We start from the raw sequence: 27,194 nt of genomic DNA, 5'->3' as shown, positions 1-27,194 counted from the left end.
AAAACGGAAGGAGAAACGTCCACTTCGGGCCTCGTGATTTTTTCGCGAGGGAAGAGAACTTTTCTCCAGGGAGGGAAAGGGGAGGGGGGGAGGAGAGAGGGGAGAAGGACTCTTCGAGATTCAAAGCTATCTCGTGGCGATCGTCGGAAATGATCAGGAGGAATCGTTAGTATTTACATGAGATAAAGCGCGATAATGTCGTTTCGTTTTGACAACTCGGCAATGAGGATCCTTTCGTCAAGCTTCGAACTTGGTTCGATCTTCACCTATAAACTATATCCGCGATTTAAAATCACTTTGTCCTTTCTATCTAAAAATCTTTCAATCGCATGCATTATTAATCCTTCTTAGCGGCCTTGTCGAGGCGAAGACGAACGAAGTGCTTAATAGGAACATACATAAAATTCATCTCTTCATACATCTCGCAATATATCTCCCAGTTCTTCAGCGCGAAGAATATACGTGATTGATTCTTGATCGTGATAATCGTTACTACGTCTCCTGTTTCTGCGAACGTTTTCTTGAATCGGCTGACAGGGATTCCTCATTTTCGAATGATAAACCACGATGATTTCGCGCGATGGAGGTGAGGATATCGTCATTCTGAATGTGTAGTTCAGTGTACGGAGTGCGGGGTGTTATTGGATCACGAATGCTTCACCACGATCACGCCGGGTCGCTGTTGGGTCTGCTGTTGCGTATGAAATTGGAGGAAACGATCGGCGTGCAGTATCCGTTGTTTCGCGGATGTTGCCGTGGCAGACGTCGCCGAGGGTGAAGAGGAAGAGGCGGACGTAGTCGCAGATTTCGTTGACGTTGAGTTCGTCGTCGCCTGTTGCTGTTGTTGTTGCTGTTGCTTGTTGGTCAGTGCCAATGGCACATCCTGCGCAGGTTCGTCACTGAATAAATGGTCACCTTCCAGATGACGTATCGCCTCGACGATTGTTTCCAGATTCTGTCGAGACGTGTTCGCGATGTATAATCTTGCCTGCGACGTACCATCATCTAGGGAACTTGATGGCGAAGGCAACCTGCAGGGTCAAGAAAATTTTTATTACAAAATTGACTCTCATTAGATCTCGTGTATAAGATTTCCTCGGACAAAAACACGGACTTACAGTACTCTTCTGTACAAGAAAATGCTTACATGTGATGTAATGACTGTCACATTAGACGATTTAGATATTTGAAACAAAGGTAAATTAAATGTCATTTCTAAAGCAATCCTACTTATTGATACTTAGGCCCAATTTTTGCAAATAACAATAGGGATTGATTGCTTATTTGTATTTAAGGTAAAATAAGCGTGTATTACCTCTCCACCTCGACTTTGGGTTCAGCCTTCATCGCGGCTTCTAAAACACTGGGTAATCGTGGTTCAGTAACCGGTGAGAAGGGCCTGCTGGGACTCGCGGTGATGTACTGAGGCGAGCCAGTTTTGAAATCTGCGGAGGATGAAGTAGCGTACGTGACGCGACTTGACGACGAGAACGAATCCGCGGTAGTTGGTTCCTCCATCGCCGTGAACACCTGATTCTGGGCGAAGGCGACAATCTTGGGGGTACTCGCGCGTGACTCTTCCTCTTTGATTTCTTCCGACACCATTTCAGCCGGTTGCGGCGACAAGGGTGGCGAGCTTGGATCCGGACTGGACGTCTCTACAGTTTGAGTGGAGCCTACCGGCGGCAAAGACATGACCGATACCACCTGAAGCGTGGCTACCGCCTCTTCTGTTTCCTGTGCCATCACGTTGTCCGTATGCTCGATTACCTAAGAAAGTAATGACATTTTTTTTATTTATAATCGCATGTGTGAAACTTGTCTCTTTGCGATCTGTCTGTTCATAGCGAAGACCAGATGAAATATTTTTGTACATGAAACGCAGAAAAAGGGAAAGGGAAGAAAATCAATTCAATCAAAATAATAAAATACGGTATACAATGTTGCAACGATCTGTTATCAGACGTAGTTATCTACGCGAACGATTAAAACAATGTTTGCAATATCTTTCGGCTGAAAAACGTTTAAATTCTCGAGGGTCAAACGAGTTTACGGTTGGATTATTTTCTGTAACGTGTACAGATAGCGATCTCTCAACAATCGAAATCGCTCGTTTTCATTGACTGTGATTTTCCAGTTAAGGCCTCTGTTATCGCGCTTTCATTTTTTTATAGTTACAAATTTTATAAAGTTTCATATTACCAATTTAATCAATTTATTGTTCTTCTTTTCCTAAAGTTATATCGATTAATTTATATCTGCACAAAGTCCACTTTTACTTTACTTCCCGAAAAATTAGTGAAAGCAATATGGGAATGGAATTTACCTCGTGGGGCTGATAAGCGATTAGCTGATTGTCTCGGAATCTCTCTGGATACACCTGGCTCTGAATTGCTCTCATTTGTTTCTCTAAATGCAGTCTCGCCTGACGCTCCCTATCTAGCTGTCGCTTAAGCTCCACCACATCGCTGTTCACAACGGAATGTCCCTCTGTGGTCACTGTGATTACCGACAACGGCTCGGGGGACATGCTACCTAAGCCCTCGTCACCGCTCTCGCTAACGTGCATTGGTAGACTAACGACAACACCTGAAAAAGCAGAAGAAATCAAAATGAGAGAGAAATTGAATCATAATATCTTGTAAAAAAAATTAATTGATTGATCAGCGCTTGAATAAGATTAGAATAAATTAAAATCAAGAATTTGAAAAATAATTAGAACAAAAATATTTTATTTTAATTATTTTTACTGTTTATTCTAATTTCTTGTACTTTTCAAACATCGCGAAAACATTACATAAAAAAGTCACATATGTTAGATAAATAATAGGTGTAAAAAACAATTTTTGTAGTAAAAACAACTTGACATTTTTATGAAACTAATTTATGAGAAAGGCTTGTAAAATTGGATTACAGTCGGCGAATAACCGCAATGAATTTCCAGCGCACACATGCAGTGTACCAACCTGTCCGCGCGATATAAATGAATGCGAGAGACCGTGAGCGAAATTAAATCTGGTCACTGTTTACGATATAGAGCAAATATAGAGACCATTACACTTCGCGCAGATCAAAGGCCAGTCCGTTTGTTTCAATGTTATATTAAAGCGAAGTGAATATAAGGTTCCTGTATATTCATTTCATTTGCACATTATTTGACATCATAGAATGTTACGGTGAATTATAATGTGGTAACGGTACAGCAAATTGTCCGTCGTCCTTGCAAACATTTTCAATCAATCGAACATTTATTAATTAATGTGATTTCGAACGATACCTGTGATTATCGGCTATTGGTATCAATGAGATCACCGCGACATCGAAAGCTATTAATATCAATTTTTTCCTCAGCCTACTTGTGAATTTAAAAGAGATATATTGTTAAATTGTTTATAAAGTTTTTTATTCATGATTTTATCCTAAGAATATAATATATATTTCAATATTAATCTCTGTCTACACGATATTGAACATTTAATTAGTTTTTATATTCATATACTTATAAGTTTAATTAGGCAGTTTATAATCATTCAAATAAAACGTAAACTGAATAATTAAAATATTTTTTTTCTATTTAATAATAATAATAATAATAATTTTATTGAATGCAGCGATTAACATTAAATACGAAAACATAGATATCTCCTATATATCTTAATTTTTCATCTATTTGCATTATAAAAAATATTCATAAAATTATTTTAAATAAATTATCAAGACTTCGAATTAGCTTCTTCCCCGCAGATTCGATTACGAAATATTATTCCATTGGGCGAATAATTATTGTAAATGTTGGGGTTGATATTTGAAGGCAATCAGGAGGGTTAACCGCGATTGATCGATAAAAGTCGGTTCGTCGGCATTAAATCCGCTTCGTCGCACAGCCGACGACGAACTTTCTGAATATCGCCACGCTATCGAACGGAGGAAACTAATTTACGATAGAACCGGAAATTGAAATTGTCTCGGCCGAAGTTCGCGACAGATACTTTCCGACAGGCACACCGCCGCGACGGCGACAGCGACGTCGTCGAAACGCCACTGGCGTCGAAACAGAGAGAGTACCCTTAATTCGTCCCTTGTATTTAGTCCTCGAAGTAATAAAGACTTTCGAGGACGGTCCTGACGCTGCCGTTGTCTCTACGTTTCTCAGGACCCTTTATAATTCCCGAAAGTTTAACCTTCCTGATATTACTTTCTGAACGATGCATGTGCAACATATCATAGATTTAACAATTATTTACATTAAAATAAAAAATTTTAATATTACTAGGAAATCCTGTTTAAAATATTGAGACTTCTTTCCACTTATTTCATATCTCGATAAAAAAAGTAATAAAATATTATAGGATCTCCAAGAGATCTCCTTCATGTAGATAACAATGAAATTGAGTTTCACAAATTAAATTTTATGGAAATTCTTCATTTATATATAAGCGATAGTATCACCTCGTTATTATATTAAGCCTCCCTCTTGAAATATGTACATCCTGTACATCCTTTCGCGCGCGCGATATCAAGTCGCGAAGAATGTAATTACTTTCGCGAAAATGACGAACGGCTCTCTCGAAATGCGTCCGCAATGACCACATTGTCGACACAAGATTAAAAAATTCCTACTTGCAAAATTCCCCACTCTTATTACGAAATATGATCACTAATGTACTAATTCGATATAAATTAGATCAGATTACTTATGAATGGATCAAAAAAGAAATTTCTGATTTTTACATATGTATATTGTGGCAAAGCGTGGTCGAATTTACCATAAAAGTGAAAATCCATATAGTCCATGTTTATTTGAAAGTACGACGGTATTTACTTACTTTTGAACGGAAGTCTCAGAAATGCAACAATTCAATTTCGCGATTGAGAAATAACTTATAGAAACTTCGAAGTGGCGCCGTATAAAAGCGGGAAAACCGTAAAATAAGCGGATTGCAATGTATATCCGCGCAACTTTTCGCGCTTTGCAGCGACTGTTTCCGCTTTTTGCTTTTACGATCCCAAATCCACATGGGACGTTGCAATCGCGGTCGCACGAGTGATAAATAATTCAAGTCCATTTGGAAAATCATGTTATATGACGGCCGACGAACGTTAATTCTATTGCTCTTTATGTATACAAATGTTTGCCAGCAAACAATGACATGATGTTTTATTGATGCAGTTTTACATTATGGTTACATTTTCACGGTTTGTAATGCATTTTTTTTACGGACGATCTCTTTGAGATTATTTTGATAAAATTATATATTCTTTTGTAAAAAATATATGAATGTTTTCACTTTTGTACAAAATAAATTTGTTTTAAAAGTTGACAAAGCATTACCTTGGGTATCGGGTTTGCGTTTCTTGATAGGTACATCGCCACCTTCATGTTGATTTACCAATCGTTTTAGTTGACAATTTTGTGACAGCAGTTGTGTTTTCTCTTGCTCTAATTGATATATGTATTCGGCAGTCTGTTGGAGTATCGCAGCCTATAACATAAATAAACAGGAATTATTTCTTGCCAAATCGTAATACTTTTTCAAGTTATTACAATCTTCAAGTGTACCATTTTTTTACTGAGAAAAATGTTCTAATTAAATCAACGAAAGAATCCAAAACAAAAATAACATTATTGTGAGATCGAACAGAATTTTTGATTCATAATCAATGCCATTCTTGTTAAGTTCTTTTGTTGGTTTCAAAACATTTTTGCAGTATTGTGTTAAAATTCGCGCTAAAGTAAATTTGTGTAAAATACGAAATACGTTTACGATTAAGAAAAGACATCGAAATAAAAATTGTCGAGAACATCGGAGACAAGGATTCGAGAGAAGAGAAGAGAAGACAGAGAAAAGAAAAAGAAAAGAAGACCTCATAATAAATCTAGAGAGATCGCGTTTATCGCAGGTGCTCCTTACGTATCACATGCAACCTGCACCAGAGAATCATCGGCCGAGGGAAGAAGAGAAGACCGGGGACTTCCTGTTTACTGTGTCACAAGCTTAAAGGGTTTTACGTGGTCGGGATGGAAAGAAGGGGACCATACTCCGTATAGGCCGATAACATCCGGTGGAGGCTATCGCGTGTCGTGCGTACTACGTCGTAGTAAAACGGGAATGACTTCGAAGAACAGTCCAGCAAAAACAAAAGGGCCGATTGATACCAACTGCGCGGGGTAACGGGGCCGGGTGTACGGTTCGCACCTGCCGACAGGTGGTTAACGAACAGATGCCCCGTGTACGCTGCGATCGTAAATGCACGAATGATGTCTACCACCGCCTTGTCCTTTCTCCGAGCAGCCGGTCCTTCGCGTCACGTTCTTACATTGAAAGAAAAAAAAAGAAAAAAAAGAAAAGAACGTGCTCGATTATCCCCCTCGGAGATGCCCCTTCTTTTTCGGTGTTAATTGGATACCAGCCTCGAGCAATCGAGCAATTGATACGCGCAACTTTTCTCTCTTTATCTCTACTTTTAACTATGTAACTCTATTATATATCTCGTAAATGATCTTCTAAACAAAATAAAAAATATAACTTTAGATATAACTAAAATATAAATAAACTAAAATAAAAGGCAAATTATTAAATTTAAATTATTTAATCCGTATATTTTATTAATCTTCGATTAACATAATAATTGGAAATAATAAAGTGATATTTTATACACAATAAAAATATCTGAAAGAGCTCCTTGAATTAAAATATAATAAATTATTTTATTTCAATATTTTTATAGAATATAAATTGCGATAAAAACAAGCAATGCACTTTGCATAATAATTATCAAATTATTGAATTTAAAAAAGATTTATCATAAGATATTGATTTATTATTAAAATTGCTTCATCTTTTATCTAAAATGCAAGTAATGAAAAATGAATTTTATAATAGTCAGAATCTGACTATTATAAGAAAAGACAGATTTAATAATAGTCATTAAATAAAACATTGTACATAAATTAATTTTAAGTTGCGCTTATTTTACAAATATATATATATATATATATATATATATATATATATATATATAAAATGAAAATTAATAATGGCAGATAATATATAAAAAAAATATAATACTAAAAACAAGTCAGTAATCTGAATATATCAAACATTATCTCAATTATTATTTACTTTCAGTTAATCGCCTAGAAGTAAATTCAAATATCTTATTTTGAGCGATTATATAGAATTATAACTTTCATAAAATATTTATATTTTTCAGAAGAACTTCAAAACAAATCAAATCGTTTTTGGTTATTGTTATAATTTCTAACAAGTATTTGTACAATCAGCGCACAGAGTAATATACGATTTAAAAAATGCCTTAGTTAATAGTAATATCATTTTCGTCGAGTGGTCTAATAGGAAAAAAATTCCACTAGGAACGGAACTTTTTAAAGACAGATAATGTGATATTATACTTGTAAAGTTAGATTATAAATCGGAATGACGTCTGTAATTAAAGATCGTAAATCAACTTGAAAAAAATGTTGTGTAATAAAGATACATGTTGATGATAAAGAGATAATCAATAGAGTTCATTCACACTCGCAATATTAATTGCTGAACGCGTTTCTTAAATCTAATCGCAGAAGGTCGAGAGCGTCACGACTACAACTTTTGCTTTCTCGGGAGCGGAATAAAAAGAATCTGTTGGAGCAGGTTGGCGTCGATTACCGGGCCGGAAGACCGTATCTCTCGCACGCAGCTTCTACGGTCGACTCAGCCCAAGCTCCAATGCACGTGCCGAATTCTTGTTAGCCGAATCGCTTTGCAAAACTCGACGCAGGCCAAGGCCGTTCGCCAACGGCGACGGCAGCGGCGATGATGGGGACGATCTTATCTACAGGTAACAGGTAACGATTTATAGATGGGACAATCTTTTCTTTCTTGAACAGGCTGCAAATTCTATCCGCAGCCTAATTTACATTCGCAATAATAATTCAAACTTATATGCATTAACAACAATTCAAATTCACAAGATTTCCATTTTTTAAATCCTAATTTTTTTATATTTAGTAATAATAATATTTTTCTAAATATACCAATTTATTTTATGAAATATTATTATTAGTATCATTATTTATATAAATATAAAAAAATTCGGCACTAATTATCGCACAAAAACTCATTAGTCCTTGATTAACTTTGTTGATAATTTCGAAAATCGATAGCGATTAATAATAAAAATATTCATAAAAATAATAAGTAAATAAAAAAATAAAACATTAGAACACACGAACAGAATTTTCGGTAAATTTTTAATCCACCGATTATTATATGCTTCCGATCTCGTCGGTGCGTAACGAAAAGTTTAGAGCTGCGGTTCTTCGCAGTCTGAATGGGATGACAATACGCCGCGATCGATATAGAAGTACAAGATGAGAAGGGCGAAATAATGCTGGCAGCTGGTGATCGAAAGAGAGGAAAATCTACTGCAACGCGCGATCGCGTGCCTGAGTTCGTGACCCCACCTGCTGAACTCGTTTCCATGAAGCTCACAACTCCCCTCAAATATAATCGACGAAGGGATGTTGCGTATTCGTGAACATGAATGCACGTTATTGCGAAAAAATATTTTTTCACTAAACATGTAGAGAAGATATTGATTAACTTCTTTTTTTTTATTTTAAATTCGTAATTCAGTTCTTTTAGCTCTTAGATTTCTTCCAGCAGTTCTGCTTCAAAACAATCAGATCGATTTTCAAGTAATTGCAATTTTAAATGTAAAAATTCAGCAATTTAAGAATTATCATTTATTAACGCACTAAGAAAAAATATAGAATATATTAAAATTTAGTAGATATTTTCATTTGAATAGCATCAACTATCTTCAGCATCATTTTACTTACGGTAAATAAATATTTACTCGATAAAAAGAAATGATAGTTAATCAAATTAATGACTTTGTAACAAAGAAAATCTTTATGTTAGTAAATATTTAGTTATGTTTAGTAAATATTTAGTTGGCACTATTCAAACAAATGATTTATCAAAATTTAGTAATTGTTTTCAGTGCACAATGCAAAACGTATAATTTCTTCTTGTATAAAAAAAAAAGAGTACACTAAGGGTACTCTGAGAGATTGTTGAAAAGATGCACTTCTACGCCGTTGTCGTGGCACGCAACGTAAGCTGTGGCATTCTACAACTGGTCACTACTACATTCTCCTTCTCTCTTGCCCTTCCGCACACCTTTACACTCGCTCCCTTTCACACTTTCTCCCTCTTCCTCGCTCCTTCCTCGCTTCAAGGGCTCGATTCTCCTCGTCGAGCCTTTCCTTCTTCGGCCCGCGAGAACTTTCCCGTCGAGTCTCTCCGCCGCCACGGCGATGGAATCGAATCGTTTTCTTCTTGTTGCAGCGGCGGCGGCGGCATTCCAAAACACGAACGCGCCGATGCATTCGAGCTGGGAGAAAGAGAAAGAAAGAGGGAGAGAAGAGAGAAAAAGATAGAAAGGAGAGGAGGAAAGAGAGAACCCACCGCGAACTCGCCCTCATTCGACTACACTCGCGCGATCGTTTGTAATTCCGCGCGCAAATCCAACAGGAATTCCCCACTATCATGGTTGTGTTCTATTGTTCCCGTTTGCATTGATGCATCCCTTTTCTCTATTGCGTCCTCCTCGACTACAAATTGCCATCGTGATTGCAGATCAATGGAAATAAAATCAAGAGATAGCATGTAAGGTGTTATAATGTTGAAATAAATTAAGGCATTATTTAAAATTTTTATGCGTTAAAACGATAATACCGGTATTCCTATGAAGAGCTTCAGCAAAAGGATCGTAACTTTTAATTTCATTATACATTTATTACATTATACGCTTGTATAATACAGTTATCTCTGTTAATAGTGTATTGAAATAAAAATTGTTGAAAGTTTTTATATTAGGTACGTTTGACGGTAATAAAAAGTTAAATAACTGTAATAATCGCAGAATTAATAATAATCCTATTTAAATCTAATTCATAAGCGCACTTAACTTGTTTCCTTTCGCAGAACGACGCGGTCCGGATTGCTGTAATTAATTGCTGTTATCGCGCCGTACATTCTACGCGCTTAATTACATAATATGCACGAACGAAAATTTTCGAGCAGGCGGAACGGCGCCAATGATTCATCGCGCAAAACGCCGCGCCACGACGCCCGCCGTTATTATTATATCGTAATTACCTTGCTTATAAAAGCGGCAGCTCGCTCGCAAACGTGTTCTCGGCTGGCATAGCAAAAACACGGGAGAGGCGCATGAAATTAACATTCCGCAAAGTAATTTGGTAAATAATTAGTTATCAATTTCCGTAAAAGAGCATCTCTCACTTAATGTAGCTGCTGTAACTAAGAGTTTCCTGCATTTTGTGCTTCATGACAGCATAGGAAAGAGGAAGAGAGAGAAAGAGAGGAATCAAAATAATTATTCATTTTCTATGTGAAAATATATTACAATAATAAAATCTTGCATACACACATAAAAGTATTTGAAAGATCTTAACCATTATTTAAAATTTTTTTAAGCTTATTTCTGTTTTATCGCTTTGTTACTTAAAAAAGTGACACAACTAAAAGAATTAAGTTCAAAAAAATTATTTTTGAACTTGAAAAAAATTATTGACCAACTAAATAATATCGGCGAAAAGAAAGTATTTAACATGCTCAAATATTATTTTCACTTTATAATTCCTAGAAAATCACTTTTTCTTAGATGTGACAATTTTTTTAAAACTATCTTTTTGAAGTAATATTTATTTAATTCATTCACTATAATAACTAGAAAATCATATTTTTTTTATTGTGTCACTTTTGAAGTATAAGCAAATAATAATATGAATCATCTCTTTGTCTCGATTTGGAACAAATATTATTGTATATCCCTGTTATTTTTTTCTCCACCTCCTGCCGTTTCCTGATTAATTTTCTCTCTGAATGTCGCAATAGGCGATTACGTATTTTGCGAAAGAGCCAAATATGCGCGATCTAGAATTCTCTACGCTGAGGTAACGAGGAAGCAAGGTCAGATCGGGTACTACGCGGGAAAGATAAAAAGGCCCGTAGGTTGCATGTCGTCGTTTTCGAATCACCTTCCTGGAAGGGAATCCTTTGTGTCCATGCGCCGTATGCTAAGTAAGCGGCTTCGCCGGCGTCCTAAGACGAAACCAGAGATGCCAGAAATTCGAGCCGGCCTCACGATGGCGCAGCGGCGAGGGCGAACCGAACGCTGGACCGGACGTTGAAAGACGACTGGTGTCTGTTTTCGCTTACGATGACGAAATTGCGACATAATATGCGATAAAACGGAATTTCACGCTTAATCGTACGCAACATGGCCAATTTCTCTGATTTGACCGAACGATAATTATAAACTCGAAGTAAAAGTGGCTTAACAAATTAACGAAAATCGATATGATAGGATTCTTTTATCGATCGTTTTAAAATAAAACTTACACATCACTGAAATGATAATAAATTTTGAAATGATACAATTAAGTTCTTTTTTAATTTTACCAAACTTTTCAAATTAAACTGATGACTAATGCAATAGAAACGGGGAACAATTATGTATATGGAACTGCGTACGTCTTTATGAATTTCAAAGGATTCGCAATGCAATTCTTATAAAAGAAAAGAATAGTATGACGATTAAGCGGACTTTTTTTTTAATCTGATTCGCGCTTGCGATTGTAGTCAGAGCAACGCGTCGCCTATTATTTGTCTCTATAAGGCAAACATATAATTTTCCGTAATTGCACGGTTATTACCGGACAATCCTCGCGATCTCACACGCTGAAACTCTCGAGTGTTCAATCGAGAGAGTACCGCGAAGTATAATATTCCGTGGAAGATATTTCGCGTTTCGTTCGCGTACGCTTCGCTATTACTCCACGACGGGGAATTATAAATCGGACGCATTTGTTCGTCCGTCACGGTACATTGCGGCGAAGCGCCGCGGCGCCAGACGTCGGCGCGAGAGTGCATTTTTCGTGCAAGAACGAAAATACGTTTCCCGCGAAACGCTCTCCGCCGTCACGTACCGCGTCTCATCTCCCCATCCGCTTCTTCTCCCATTTTTATGTCGCGGTCTCAAAGTGCTCTATCGTCGTGCCGTAATTAAAAACGTTCATTGCGGCCTCCTTGTACACGATAAGATGGACGAAATTGTCATACCGTGAAGCGAGCGCGAGCGAATAATATTTCGTACATAATACATCTCACCTAAAGTGGTTGGCTCTCGTCAGCGCAAGTTAATTTTTAAATCGCATTAAAACTCTTGTCGGTGCACATTCTGATCTCGAGAGATAATAGGTATATTAAAAGCGTTTCTGTTATTACCTTTAGGAATGGAAAATTTTTCCGTTAAAGAGCAGTCGCTGCGTGAACGCGATAGAAAACTTAACGAGAACAGAAATGCGTGAATACAATTAATTAATTAATTAATTTTCTCCGTGAATTTATCCGTAAAATTGACACTTTATATCTTTTTCCGTTTCTTTTATATTATACGAACATTATTCAATAATACTTTTTATCGTTTCACTCGAAGAAGATTTTGAATCACAAGCATGATTTTGTCTATTTGTCTAATCATTTTCACACGTAAAGATGCAAAGAGTACTGACGTTTGTTCGATATTACAGTTTTACATTGCCTCATTAAATAAGAACTGAAACGTGGAGAGAAACGAGAGAAGAATAAAAAAAAGAATGGAATGACGTCGAGGCGTCAAACTAAGATAAAAAACAAAAAGGGAAGAAAGGAAAGAGAGAAATGAAGGTGTCGGACAAGAATGATGGACAGTAGTAGTGTTATGCAACTGCATTCTGAGCGTAGTGCACTCTCGTACGTGCACTCGAGGACATTACTCCCTGTGTGACTCGACTCGTTATTCTTGAGTTTCAACAACATGATCCGAAGAAACTGATTAAGAAAAAAACAAAACGCGATTTATCGTTGTTATTAGCAATGAGTGTTTATAGAAATAAATAATTGTAATGACATGAGAAATTTAAACACAGGAGAGAATAATGCCACTTTCGCTCAAAGCTTGGTGGTTAAAATATTCATATATGCACTAAGAGAAAAATGTACTAAATTTTAATAAATAATTGTTTGAATATAGTACTAATACAGCATTCATTTACGGAAAATAAATATTTATTAAATAAAATATAATGATAGGTAAATCAAATTAATAGTTCTTGTACCAAATAAATATATATGTTTAAATTTAATAAAGATTCAATTGGCACTATTCGAATAAATATTTATTAAAATTTAGTTTTAATTTATTTTTCTCTCAGTGTAAATATACAAATACAGAAAATATACAAGAAATTAGAGTTTCGTAAGTGAAAGAAACTTAATGTTGACGATCTTAGTTAATTAACTAATTTGCAATCAAGTAATAAATAATCATAAGTGATCATATAAACATGGATGTTTGACGTTTCTAGTAATTTCCTCAAACAATCAAAACTTCTAAAATATAAAAAAGTAAATTTCATACAAAATAATCAAAAAGAAAAATTAAAATGTCATTCTTACGATACAGGCCGACTAGTTTGTGGTGGCAAGATGATTCGTTCGCATACCTGCAACAAAAACGAACAAAATAGTAATTAGAATAATGTTAATTGAAATACATAAAGATTATATAATACTAATAAGCTATTAGATAACCGAGGAACAGATTAAAATAAACGTTTATATTTTTCATGTATAATAAAATTCAATTTTATTCAACAGAAATCATATAAACATCCAAGCGTGACAAACGTCCGTTCGTCACCTTTATCAATCGAATGCATGAACGAAGCTGAAGTTTAACTCAACCGAGCGAGCAAAGACTGACGACGGACGTTTGCCGGAAGCTCAGAAGCCGATCGGGTAAGTTGACGAATCGACATATCCGACTTGATCCGTTTACGGTGGAAGATGTGTTCGAAGTCTGTCCCGTCACGGGTAGTTCCTGCCCGTGACGGGACGTGAACTTTTACGTATCGATTTTGCACGAAGATCGACGTTCTAATTGTGTCCCAGGAGTTCATTAGCATAAATACATAATGTCCACGTAACAACTTTGCCATGGTTCAACATACTAGTCGCGCGGCCGTTAGATTGTAACGTCGGGAGTTCGCCGGCTATAAAATGTAGTCGGTAGGAATGCGCGTGGGAATGTGTGAGCGAGAGAGAAGAGAGTTATATGTGCGTTCTCGATGAATCGATATTAACGACCGCGCATTACACACCGCGTCAAAACGACGTAAATAGTCTTCGTATTATTAGAAGCATAGGTGGAAAATGCCTTTATTGCAGATACATTCTTAATTTCTTTTCATTTGTTAATTATTTTATTTGTTAATTATTAATTTAGGTGTTTCTTGTGTAAATAAAATAAATAATAAAATATCTGAACCTCTGAAAGCCTTCATTACGATATATAATAATTAATACTAAATGCGATTTATTTGATAAAGAATTTCAAGAGATCACAGAATACTATTGGTAATTTAAGAACTTAATATCCCAATTTATTGCCTCGATATTATATATATTTACATACTCTACCACGCATATCGATATACAGGCCAAATCAATTTACTCTCACATGAATGAAAATGTCAGAGTCTCACGATTTTCAAGAAATCAAACCAATTAAGATTTCTAAGAAATCTTATAGGCATATACGAAAGATGGGATGGAACGAAATTTTAAGAGAAATCTCATTTATTTGAATGCCAATCGATTGAAAGAAGATATTTTTTTGCATTTTCCCACGTTGTTATCCAATACAATTACGTAATCTTTATGTTCTTAAATGAGAAAATTCGAATAATCGGATTAGCAATATAATGTATAAGTGGGTCAAATCCGGCACGTACTGTCTGCCGGATTTGGAAGCTCGCATTGGATCGACAAATATCCGAAGGCGTTAAATCGCTGGCTTATAGGATTTCCAGCGATACTCTAGTTACGGATAAATTTGCCGCGGATAATCCGTTCACTACATGACGCTATCCGGTAGCATCTCATGAAACGGCATCACGTTCTGCGTCCGTTTTTCCTTTATTGCTGAATGTAAACAGATTAAATTATTCATTTACATTACTTACTTTTTTTAGAGCTATCACACAGCTTCGCACCAATGTACGTAAAGTATTTTTGAAAATGTCGAGATTGCTAGTTTTACTTGCATGTGTTTTGAGTAACAATTCTCGATGCATTCACCGAAACGCAGATTAATTAACCTGACGCCTCTGTCATTAGAAATCAATCTCAAATTTGTGACATCAATCGGATGTAGAATATAGATATTAGACATAAAACGTGAATCTCTGATCTTAATCAGAAATGTTAATTTTTTTGGTTACGACTGAGTTGGACTGTTAGATATCAAAGGTGCAATAATAACGTAATCCTCTGAATTAAGTGATATTTATTATTTTTAATTTCATGTCAAAATCAATCTATTTTTGTCTTTAGTTTCAAAGTAAACAATGTATTAATGCATGAGCTTAATAAATAATAAATTTGAGTTAATAAATAAATTAATTAATTTAGTAAATTTTCTTATATCAAATTGTTCAATTATTTTAATAAAATTAACGACATATTGAGTAGGAGTTGGTGACCTATAGAAACGATTAAAAAAAACTTCAATTGGATATAACTTGACATTATAAATTTAACAGTCATTACTATACCCACAGTTTAGCTGAGGAACACTAAAAAATTCTAACATTCTTTCAATGAAATAAATACAAATCAAAACAATTGGGAACATTCCTGCCGATAACAAAGTATCGAGATTTAGAAAAATACACTATATATATATATAGTGATTTCGTCGTTTAAAAAGAAGCCATTAGTGGCATTTTGTTTCAAAGAATCAGTTAATGGGAAGCCAGTATAATGGCGCGTAGTAGTCAGAGAGTTAAGATAATAAAAAAACCACTTATGTCAGTGCCAGAGCGATGTTTCAAAGCGTGACGAAGAAAAAGAAGATTTGATTTCATGAACTTCGACTGAAAGGAATGCCAATAATTAAAATTTGGACGAAATAATATCGTACTCCTCGGAAGCCTAATGTTGAGAATGGTGAGAAACATAGACCAAATATGAAAATAACCTGAATGACTTTATCAATCTATTGTACAACTTATTCTATGATTCCTTTTCAATTTTATCTTACATAACGAAGAATTAATCTGTTGCATTTTTGCAAGATATATTGTATTTTAATTATATGTTGCAACAATTTTTACAAACATATACACGGAAGGAACGATTATGTTAAAATATATTTAAAAATTTAACTTCATACAGATCTGAGAATAATTTTATCAGACCATCAAAATAATTATATAGGAAACTCGAGCATAAGCAATGCTGCAAAAAGTTTTGACATTTTAGCAACTAGTTTGAGTATTCTATACATTTATTTTAATGGCCCAGAATTATTTTCAGATCTGTATCTTAATTTTGAGGTATTTCAATCACATCGCTCTATCGATATGTAGCAAGTATCTTCATAAAATAAGCGATGTTTTTTCAAAAGAAAAAAAAAATCGAAAAAGAAAAAGAAAAATATATCGATTAAAAGAGCGTCATATCACATGATATGATGGAATCGAATAAATATGCATATTCTAGATAATAATCAATTTAAAAAAAAAGGTACATTGACGAGTCCATAGAACGAATACGTGTGCAAAACAAAGGTCGTGTGCAAAACGAGCAATAGATTTAAAAGAAAACAGGCGCCAAAGAGAAGACAAAATCCGAGTGACGAGAACAAACGTACACCTGATACTCGAGCGCAACGTCGGGTTGCAGTTGCGTTTCTGGGAGAGAATCACCGTCGATAGCGCGACGAGCATGCAATTACTGGCTTCAACCAGACTCATGGAAAAGCCGGTAATTAGTTAGCGCGCTCCAGATTCGATGTGTTTGAGCAGATAAGCTGGCGCCCGACCACTACCGTGACAGCGACTCGCAAACCATGAGCTGGTTCATGGTCAAGGCCAAGGTCACTTCGTGTACTTATTTAATAACCATTAATCTTAGCTTTTTTTTCCAGAAAAATTACAATTATTTATTTAATATATTTGAAGTCTATGATAAAACTGTCTTTAATCCTCCGACGATAGATTTACTTTTATTGAATCCATTCAATTAAAAATCTCTTTGTAAAATGTCAAACTATTCAATTTTCTTTATGTTACACATATATATATCTATAAATTTAAATTATTCTTATTAAAATAAAATACTCGTTCCTTTTTATATTTGAGTTATTTTAATTGAAATTAATCAGTGACTTTCTTTTAATCAATTAGTTTTTATTTATTTTAATTAATAAATTAAATATATCTTATATGGAAAAAACGGTTTTGTTTGAAGTGTTTACAAATTTAATTAGATATACATATAGATCTAAAAATAATTTAATTAAATTATCAAGATAATTATGAAGAATACTCAAGCTGGTTATAAAATATCAAATTTTTTTATCATGTTTCAGTTTCCTACATAACACACCTATTTTGACAGTTCAACAAAATTATTTTCAGATCCTTACTTTTAGAACTTTTAGATTCTTCACAGCAAAATTCTTTCCGTGTAAGATCTGTTATACATATTCATATAATTATGTTACAGATTTTGACTTCGAAAAATTAAACGTAGCCATTAAATTTTGTTATGCTTAAATTCAACTTAAATTTTTCTATTTAGATTGTACGATATAAAAATTGGACGGAGATGTGTAGACCTATGCTTTCTCAGAATAAAGTTTCAGAAGGCGTTAGCGATTCCCTTTGGATTGCAACCGAACGAACTCTGTTCGAACCGAATATCTCGCAGAATCGCAAGAATCGCTTACAAAAGAGTGGCGGTTTTGGTACCGTGTCACGCATAGCAGATTAGCGGCGTAGAGCGTGTTTGACCGCGTGCTCGCGTGTATCCGACACTCTTCACGCGAGATTCTAAGAGCGCGATCGAGTGTCAGTAGTCGGTTTTCTCGTGAGAACGGATACACGAGAGATCTGACTCGTTGATCGTTGTATTGCACTATTCCATCTCTGTATGCATCGCGCGGAGTCTCGGTTGACTAGCTTCAGAATCTTCTCCGGAGGAGCACATACCGCCATTTGTTCGACTGTGACTTTATCGTATCCTGCAGGATGATAAGCTGTCGCAATCGACGACAATGACCTCGCACTAAACTCGCAACTCCGATCGAGAGCGTACATTTCAGTCAGCAAACTTTCGTCGTCATATACATATTTGCAAATCCTATATTCGTACATGAAACCGATTTTACTGAAATATTTGAAAATTTAACAAGACACAGATCTGAAAATAATTTTACAGAATTGGATATGTACATAAATTTATATCAAAATATATAATATCAAATTATATCATATTTAAATTATTTTTAATTATTTCTACAAATCGCCACTGCTTCTATTTAATATATTATTAATTGAACTAAAACAATTGAAAAAATTTGACTCAAATTCATTATTTACTAAATGCATTAATATGAATATTGTTTATCTTGAAATTTAGTTAAATCATAAAAATATAAGAGTGAAATGAAGAGTAAATTGAAACATTTTAATATACAAAGTTAGAAATAACAAGATATTTAAAGGAAACTCCCTTATTGCTCCTATTTCGATATCTAATAAATAAATTCAGGGAAATAAATCTTTTTATTATCAACGGAAGCTGCACGTAATTTTAACCGTGAAAAATCATACTCGATTCCTCTCTTTCATCTTGATCCTTACTTACGAGAGAAAGCTCCGGAAGGCATAAATGGCGACGTTCGGAAATCCGAGGTCATTTCGTGCGAGACAAATGGTCGACTATTGGCTGGTTGTCTTAAGTGCCTGCGACGTTATTACGTCTCGACGAAGTCGAATATCATCGAGACGAATCGAGACTCATTTAACGGCGAGTCAATGCGGTCTCAATGCGCAGGAATCAAGAGTTTATCTTTCCCCTGATTTCTTCAATTGAGCCATTCGGTATAATGCATTAGGTTTCATTATCATGACAGTGAAAAATGCCAAGTTTTCTGGACTTTTCCGCACTGCGCTCGTAATAGTAGATTTATAACTATATTAATTCTACGATAATCGAGATAAAATGATGCGCATAATGGTAATAGCCTGATCAGTGTAAAATATACGTTCGCATAGACATAAATGCTGCGATAATTACTGATAAGAAATCGACCGTTTGCAAGAAGAATTAAATGCAAAGCACTTTTTTTAACGCGCTCATCGTGCGTTGCAAAGCAACTTCTTGATATACACGTGCACGTATAGCATTTGTAATAAAGATATATATATCTCTATACATTCGATCATGATTTAAATACTTGATTCGCAAATACTTGATAAGCGAGTTTAATTCAAATGTAAGCGTAGATTGCAATAAAAGATTTTTTTCTTTTTCTTCATATTATTTTGCCTGTTTCGATCTCAAGTAACAACGTAATATTTTAATAAATATAAAATTTCGAGCTTTAGAATGTTAAGCAATAATAAAAGGAAGAAAAAGTCAATTGAGAGTAAATTACATTTTAAAATTATTTTATTACAGTTTTAATGTTGTCATTAGTTTTTGACAATATATAAATTAAGAGTGGAACGTTTCGACTTTACTTAGTCATCATCAGCCCCATATAAAAAATAATAATACAATTAATAGTAAATTTCATCTTAATTAAGTGTTTTAAAAAGCTATTAAACATGACATCATATGACAAGTTAAATAAATGACATAAAAAAATACAGTCAAACATGTTGTTGAAAAAGTGAACATTCTTCAAATCATAAAGAATTATGTACTTTGTTTCTTTGTTCAGAAGCGAGAAAGAGTAAAGTCAGATGATAAAATTCTTTATATACGAGTCAAAATGATGTATATATAAATTTAGTAATATTTTAATATTCATCGTAGGACGCACATTCAATGCGTTATCTTCAACGCGATAACGATATCCGGTATGGAATGCACCGAGTGAAAACGAGCTCCTTTACGATGTACTTTACGATGTGCAGAACCATGGGAACATGGTTATACGGACGACATACGAGTGCATCCGTGGAAACGTTCCTGACGTTAAATTTCCAGAGTACGGAGAGCCTACGCACGCTCGCGTGTAAACAGCAAGACGAGAAGCGTGTACCGGGCCAGAACCAGGGAAACTAGTTGCACACATTCGTCGTTGGAATCGGACACGCTCGCATCGGTGAATTGTGCCGTGGTACCAGCAGCCGAGCAAGCAGCACGTGGCCGTTTATGGGATACGCGATTCCCATTGGATGCCGAGAGAGTCGTGAAGGCATCAAGCGTGCAGACGACCATGACCTTGACTGTCGACAAGGACAGCGGAACGCGGCGAACGTACAGGCTCGCTCACAACGGCCGACGAGGCGAGTCTTTCGGATGGAATCTTGTGAATTTTGACGCGACTTATCGCTTTATCGCACTATCATTTTTTATGCAGGCAAGACCCAGCTGAATATTCCGATGAGAAATTCGCGCACTGACTCGGCCAAACGGAAACGACGTGTATCCGTTGCGAAATAGGGAATATATCTCCTCGTCGAATCAAAACTACATAGATTTTGAATCAAATATGATTTGTTGTAAGCACGATCTTTTGTTATCCTCATTTCTCTATTTAATATTAATCTTTTAATAAAGAATTTACCGGTAAGGTACTTTTAAATTGCTGAACTTTAATCGCTTGAAATTGCTATTAATGTTATGCTGAAATATTTAGAATAATATACTAATAACTTAACGGTATTGCATATTATTATCGAACGTTTTAATATTACGGTATTTACGAGTTTTTATGATGTCTCATCGTTCAGCGAAAAATGAATAGTCCATTCGAGGCTTAAGACGATTATGCTGATAATCACAACTTGGGAAAGTCAAAGGTGCTCGTAAAAGCTCCTCAATGTCAAGGTGCATGGTAAAACCTATGGCTCGCGTGTGAACGAAACTTGAAGGCACACGCGCGAAGAGATACCAAACATAGGAAGGGAAAGGCTTGAACATGGTTTATTTGCATTCCACGGCCATGGAACGATCCTTCGTCTATCGTGAAAATTATCGTTGCATAGGTATGCGAAATACCTTTCTCTCTTTCTTTCTTTCTCCTGTGGCAGCAACTAGAATGAGTCATTCTAAAACATTCAAAGATTGAACAGTAAAATCTTTTTAGTAATTTTATATTACTAACTCGGATCGCGAGAAATTATTATGCTTTTATTATTTTTATTTATATTACTTTTATTATTATTATATACTCTTGTACATATCGCGCGAATTATTAAAATATTAATTTATTATTGACGATAATTAAAATTATTAAAATTCATTTATAAGTTAGAAACATTATATACAATTTACAGCATAATTATAAAATTTTTACTTCTATCCTCGTAGCATTCCTTTTCAGCAAACTCAATTCCATATCTTTCAAGGGATCTCTCATGACAAGATCACGCACGCAAACTCCATCCATCTCGAATTCCTGATCGTAATGAGCATAATAAGGATCTGTACTTTACCATGATAAGCACGAAGTCTACGAAGAGCGAGTAGATAAATACACGAGCAAGAAAATCGTCGAACCGATAGCGAAAAGTAATCGGTATGCTATAGGTCTTTTTATTTGCATTAAAAAACGACCATCGATATCACCGTAGAAGTGCATTGCTGTCTATTGAACTTAAACCCCATTTCAGTATGGCGCGGGCCAAGTAGTTGCCGAGCCCTCGAGAAACTTTAATATCTCGCGTCGCGAAAGATTAAAGATTCAACCGCCGCTGCTTGTCATTCCATCGGCACGTTACTATGAGAAAGTGTATGCGCCTCCCTCCCCCTCTCCTCTTTCTCTCTTCTCTCGCACTCTATCTATCTTTCTTTCGCGCTTTCCACATTGCGAATCCCTTCGCCTCGCTTCACCCGACGACCTCCTTCGCCTCTCTCGTCAAGGCGTCGCGGCGCTAAGTCACACTCTTACGATGTCACTCCGTTAAACCGTTTGCACAGCCCTTTCGGGCGTGACGAGAGCACTCTTGAAAGGAACCGTTCCGCTTTAGAAAATACATTTTCATCCCGAAGCACGCTCGACAAAGTCGTGACGTTACTCCTCTCTGACTCTTGCCCAACTTTCGTAAAATTGAAGTTATTTATACGCGTTACGTCTATATAGGTGGCGAATGAATAAAAGTATTATAAAAGTATTATTCTTTTTACTTTGCGTTAATTTTATTTTATTTCATTCTACGGGGTTCATGACATGACATATTCGAGCGCTAATTTTTATTATGCGTTATTTTTATCGTACGGATTATTCATTATACTGGGTTATAATTTTTGTTTAAGGCTGATGAGAAAGTTTAAATGAAGTCGAACGTTCCATGAAATTTATAGATTTGAATAAAATAGATTATTATATATGACTTAATATAACTCGTTTTAATTGTTGACCTGAATAATGTCTATTTAATTATAATGTATAAGTTACACGAGCGTAAAAAGTGATATTGATTATTGATTTTACTTTGTGACATCATTATTCTTTTTATTTCAATTCGTAAATATCATCATAATAAATATACATACATTTTTATCTTCGATCAGTATTATTCTTTCCAAAGAAAAGGGATAATTATAGCGCAATTATAATGCCACACTCTTCTCTTATATACACCAGTCGGTAGTTCAATTTGCATCTTGTGGTTGTTACAATAGCGTGCCGCGCCCTGGTGACAGTCGATCGTTTGCAAGACGCGGTAACGACGTTACTGACTATTTCCAACGTACATGAGAAAGGGACAAGGAGAGAGAAAGACAGAAAGCGTGTGCATTTATGCGTGTGCACGTACGGCTCGTTCGCATGTACGCACGTACGCACTCCAATGAAACGTACGACGACTCGAAATTGTCTAAGAAGAGCAGGAATAGGAATATGCATAAGCCCACAAGTGTGCACACTATATAACGGAATAAATAAAACGGATGAAATTGATGGCGCAACTGGCATGTTCAAAATTACCTGCAGAAAGAATACGGTAAATGCTACTGTACCTCCGCATCACGAATGTACATTTGAATTTATAATTTATACGTGAGATCTAGAATTTACAAAATAAAACGTAACGTGTAAAGGATTCCGCAATTAATTATTGGAATATACAAGTATGAATAAAAATTGGGTTCCGGCAAAATGAGCTAGCTTTCGTATACACTATAACTTTATAATGTATGAATAAAAAATTTCAGACGCAAGATTCAATAGTTAATTTTTGAGTTATGCTGTATCTAAGGTGTAAACTTCTACTCACAGAGTACCTCCATATACTATAGTTCAAAAATTATATATTATTGAGCCTTAAAATTAGTTAGTTTTTAAAAATATACCTATATAATGTGATGAATAAAAGATGTCATAAACATAAGACTCAATAATAGATAGTTTTTATAGAACTATAATATAACAAAGATGAAGAATTTAATTAAACTCTAAATCTCCGAAAATTAAAAAAAAATGTTCACATTACTAAGCTTTGTATCTATGTTTTTTATTCATTACATTATTATACAAATTATAATGTTGTGAAGACTAACTTATTTTACCTAAATTTTCATATAATTAATGCGGGGTCCTTTATATAGAATAAGATGAGCGGAGTAGCAAATCTCCACGAAAAGCGTATGCGGAACGATACCAAAAGATGACGTTCCGAGAAGATGCGGGACGCGTTGCAGCGAAGGTTTGCTAGAAGGAAAATAGACAAATAATTTCGTAAACGCGATCAAAGGAAGGAACGATTACCGACCGACCGGCGAAAGCGGGACGCGCTCTCTGTTTCATGGGACGGCGGTGTTCTATTATCAGCCGACGAAAGGCTATCTTTAGAGTCGATTTTCCGAGGCTGGGCACCGACCGTCGCCATCAGTTCAGAGCGCCACTGACCTCGCCAACCGCGAACGCCGTCGCCGACTCCTCGACTGCGGTCTAACCGCGAAACTTAACTGAAATGTCACCTTTTTCTCGCAAAACAGCCTTTTTCTCGCGCGCTGCACTGACAATCCCCTTCCCGTTTCTGTCGCTATCTCACTATCATACGATGTCGCATTTCAAACCATGCCTGCGAATAAAAATTTTACGAGATCAAGAGATTATGAATTCTGAAGATATTATTTCAAATAGTAGGAAAAATTAATCAGAATTCATTTCATAGATTCATTATAGAATTATTTTATAGATTTTTAATTACACTATTAAACTATTAATATAATAATATATTATTACTTTGAATGTGTTAGCTATATCAATCCCTATTCATACTGTACATAATTGCGAACGAGGAAACGCAAGCGTCAAGCACGTTGTGCAAAGTCGCCTTTCAGTTCGCCAAAGGTTGAGTGAAAACCTGACCAAGTCAATCTCACAACAGTTCGCTCTCTTAATAATTTTATGGCTAGCAAATGGAGTTGTTTGTGGCGCCTGATTAATAACAGGCTTTCGAACGAAGCCGTATACTAGCGAGGTCGATAGAGATTGCAAAGTATGTAGACATTTACTTGTCCTGATGTCCCGAATGTGTGGTGGAAGATATCATTAACTTATACCGACTGCACGACGCGCGTCGATCAAGCGCGATCGCGCGTATTGACGTTCGAGGAGAGTGCGAGTCGTTAAACATGATAATAACTATCACACCGATGAGATCGCAATAATGACCGATCATTAAGCTGCGCTGCGCGCCGTGTCCAATTGAATTCGTCTTTGACCTATCGCAGCGTCGTGTGTGTCTGCCGCAAAGAATTGCACTCGTCAAGACACGAGACACGTAGTCGTACGTGTCGCTGGAACCGTGATTACAGGAGGATGATAATAAAATCGCGAAATCTCCCTTGTGGCTCGTATTACTTCACTCGGACGTTTCTATGATCCAACGCGTTTGCATAATATTCGTTCTGCAGGCTGCAAGAAGCGCGCTAATTGGATGGCGTTATGCAAAAATGAGTTCGTTCCACAAAGTAGTAGTTTCGAGCGAATTAAGTTTAAAATAGTGTTAACTAGCAGACCTAGCTCTGCGCATGTACAACTCGATTCTTTTTTTTTAATTTTGCAAATTAACGTATCTTTTGTGTGATGCTGTTCAATTAAATGCTATATCACTTCTTGTATGTCTCTTTTCTATATCACTAAAAATTAAATACAGGGATGGATAAATAATGTAACCAGCTAAGAAATATATTGTCTACTTGTTTTATTAATAAAAAGCCTACTATCTGTTTTTAATACAAATTCTATTCTTGTCAAAATAGTGCTATACTTGAATAATATTGTACCACAGCTACTGCTGTAGTGCAATATTATGCCATTCTTCTAGCAGAACATCTGCTAATTCCTTAAAAGATAGAGGAAGAGGAACTTTATTTTTTACTCTGTCTTCAAAACTACAAATTCATTATTTAAATCAAGCGACAGCATTGGAAGAGGAAAAAAATCAAAATTTTGGAGAACAGGGAATAATTTCAGAAAATAAAATAAAAAAGTTTCCTTTTCCAATATCATTTATACAAACAATTGGAAATGTTTAACTAAAAAATAGTACAACATTCCATTGATAACTATTCAAGCATTAAGTGATTATTCCAATAAGAATAGTGTATTAAAAGCAAACACACACACACACACACACACAAAATGAGCCAATCTTTTATTAATGGTAAAACAAATAGTAAAATATTGTTTTCCAGATGTTCATATTATTTTGTCTAATTTCAATTTTCAAAAATTAAAAAACGTTAAATTGATTTTAAAGCGATTATACAAAATTTCGCGACGCATCGAGAGGAAATAATTTTCAACGAATGAAACTGCAAAGAGAAAATTAGCTATTAGTACCATAGGCAATAAGCAGCGAGCAAAAAGTGCTGCCGGGAGGCAACGATGATACAGGAGGGAGAGAGACTCTCTGACTGATTTAATCTAGTGAAATTGTGATCATGTCGATAATCCTCACGATGGAACATCTTCGCAAGGATGAGTCTAGCTTATCGTTATTATTGTTGCAGTCTCGTGATGATGTCATCCATTCTGGCGACGCCGTCGCATCTTCCGTGACCGACCGATAACATGCATAATGAGGATTGTCATAAATTCTCTGTACTAAAAAATTTCATCACTGATTTTCAGACACGGTTTTTTCTGACTTTCAATAATATTTAAAATTTTTTTTGAATTTTCATCCTTATTTGAAAATCATTAAATATCTTTGTTAATAGAGCAATTTAACATAACAATCTAATATAGCAATATAAATTACTATTAATGTTGCTGACACTGCATTTAATTGTTAAGTTAGTAGTATTCCAAAACTACATGGGTATGATATTGACACATCAAACTTTTTTAAAATCAAGAATTTTAATCTTTCAGAAAATTTTGCAAAATTCCTGAACTTTTCGTTGAATTCCTTGATTTTCAGTTTTATGGCTACCCTAATAATGTGGACTATCAGACTCGTGTCGTGTAAGATTCCCCTCTTTCAGCACGAGATCTACCTACATAATGAGACGTCTCCTCGCGATCTCTCGCGGTGCTATTTATTTATTATCACGTCGTACAACCTGTTTCACACGGTTGAAGCTTGATGCAATTTCAGGCGACGCGGCTAATTCGCGTGGCGAAGACGTCAGACCAGTTACGCGCCGAGCTGGAATATCGATTAGTGAAAAATGACAACATTCTTCAGGGTTCTCAACTGGACTCGCGAGGGAAGAGTATTAAAAGTTATTATCGAAGAAGTACTACTATTACTAAATATGTTTTAAATATGTTTAAAACTGTTTTATAAATATTTTCAAAATACAGAGGCTGTTGAAGATTTAAGTACTTTCTAAATCTTCGATGTTGTGATCAGTTATTTTTAATGCAGAAATAAAATATCGTCTTCAAGTTTGACATTTTAAAAAAAAGACTTGAGAGAGAGAGAGAGAGAGAGAGAGAGTAGTTTAGTTTTTTACTTATTACTTATTATTACACTATTATTACTTAACCTTTTTCCCCTTGTACTTACTACTAATTTTCTAGTTTCGGGCGGTCGTCCGTCCGTACGATCCGCGTGCGCTGCTGCGCTATCTCGT

General features: G+C 35.5%; 1 protein-coding gene across 1 annotated transcript in view; it reads right to left on the bottom strand.

The window, feature by feature from the left end:
* Positions 1–646: 646 nt before the first annotated feature.
* The window catches only part of LOC105618167 (helix-loop-helix protein 11), a 151,125-nt gene continuing 124,577 nt past the window's right edge, over positions 647–27,194 (bottom strand). The window contains exons 3-6 of the mRNA XM_012199708.1: positions 5,333–5,483; positions 2,327–2,589; positions 1,316–1,770; positions 647–1,031 (exon numbers count right to left, since the gene is read on the bottom strand). Coding sequence (XP_012055098.1) covers positions 647–1,031; positions 1,316–1,770; positions 2,327–2,589; positions 5,333–5,483 — 1,254 coding nt within the window. The remainder of the gene's footprint in view (positions 1,032–1,315; positions 1,771–2,326; positions 2,590–5,332; positions 5,484–27,194) is intronic.

Source organism: Atta cephalotes (assembly GCF_000143395.1).
Source record: "Atta cephalotes unplaced genomic scaffold scaffold00015, whole genome shotgun sequence".
In the NCBI taxonomy this organism is placed as follows: Eukaryota; Metazoa; Arthropoda; class Insecta; order Hymenoptera; family Formicidae; genus Atta; species Atta cephalotes.
This window is presented reverse-complemented; position numbering and strand designations above follow the sequence as displayed.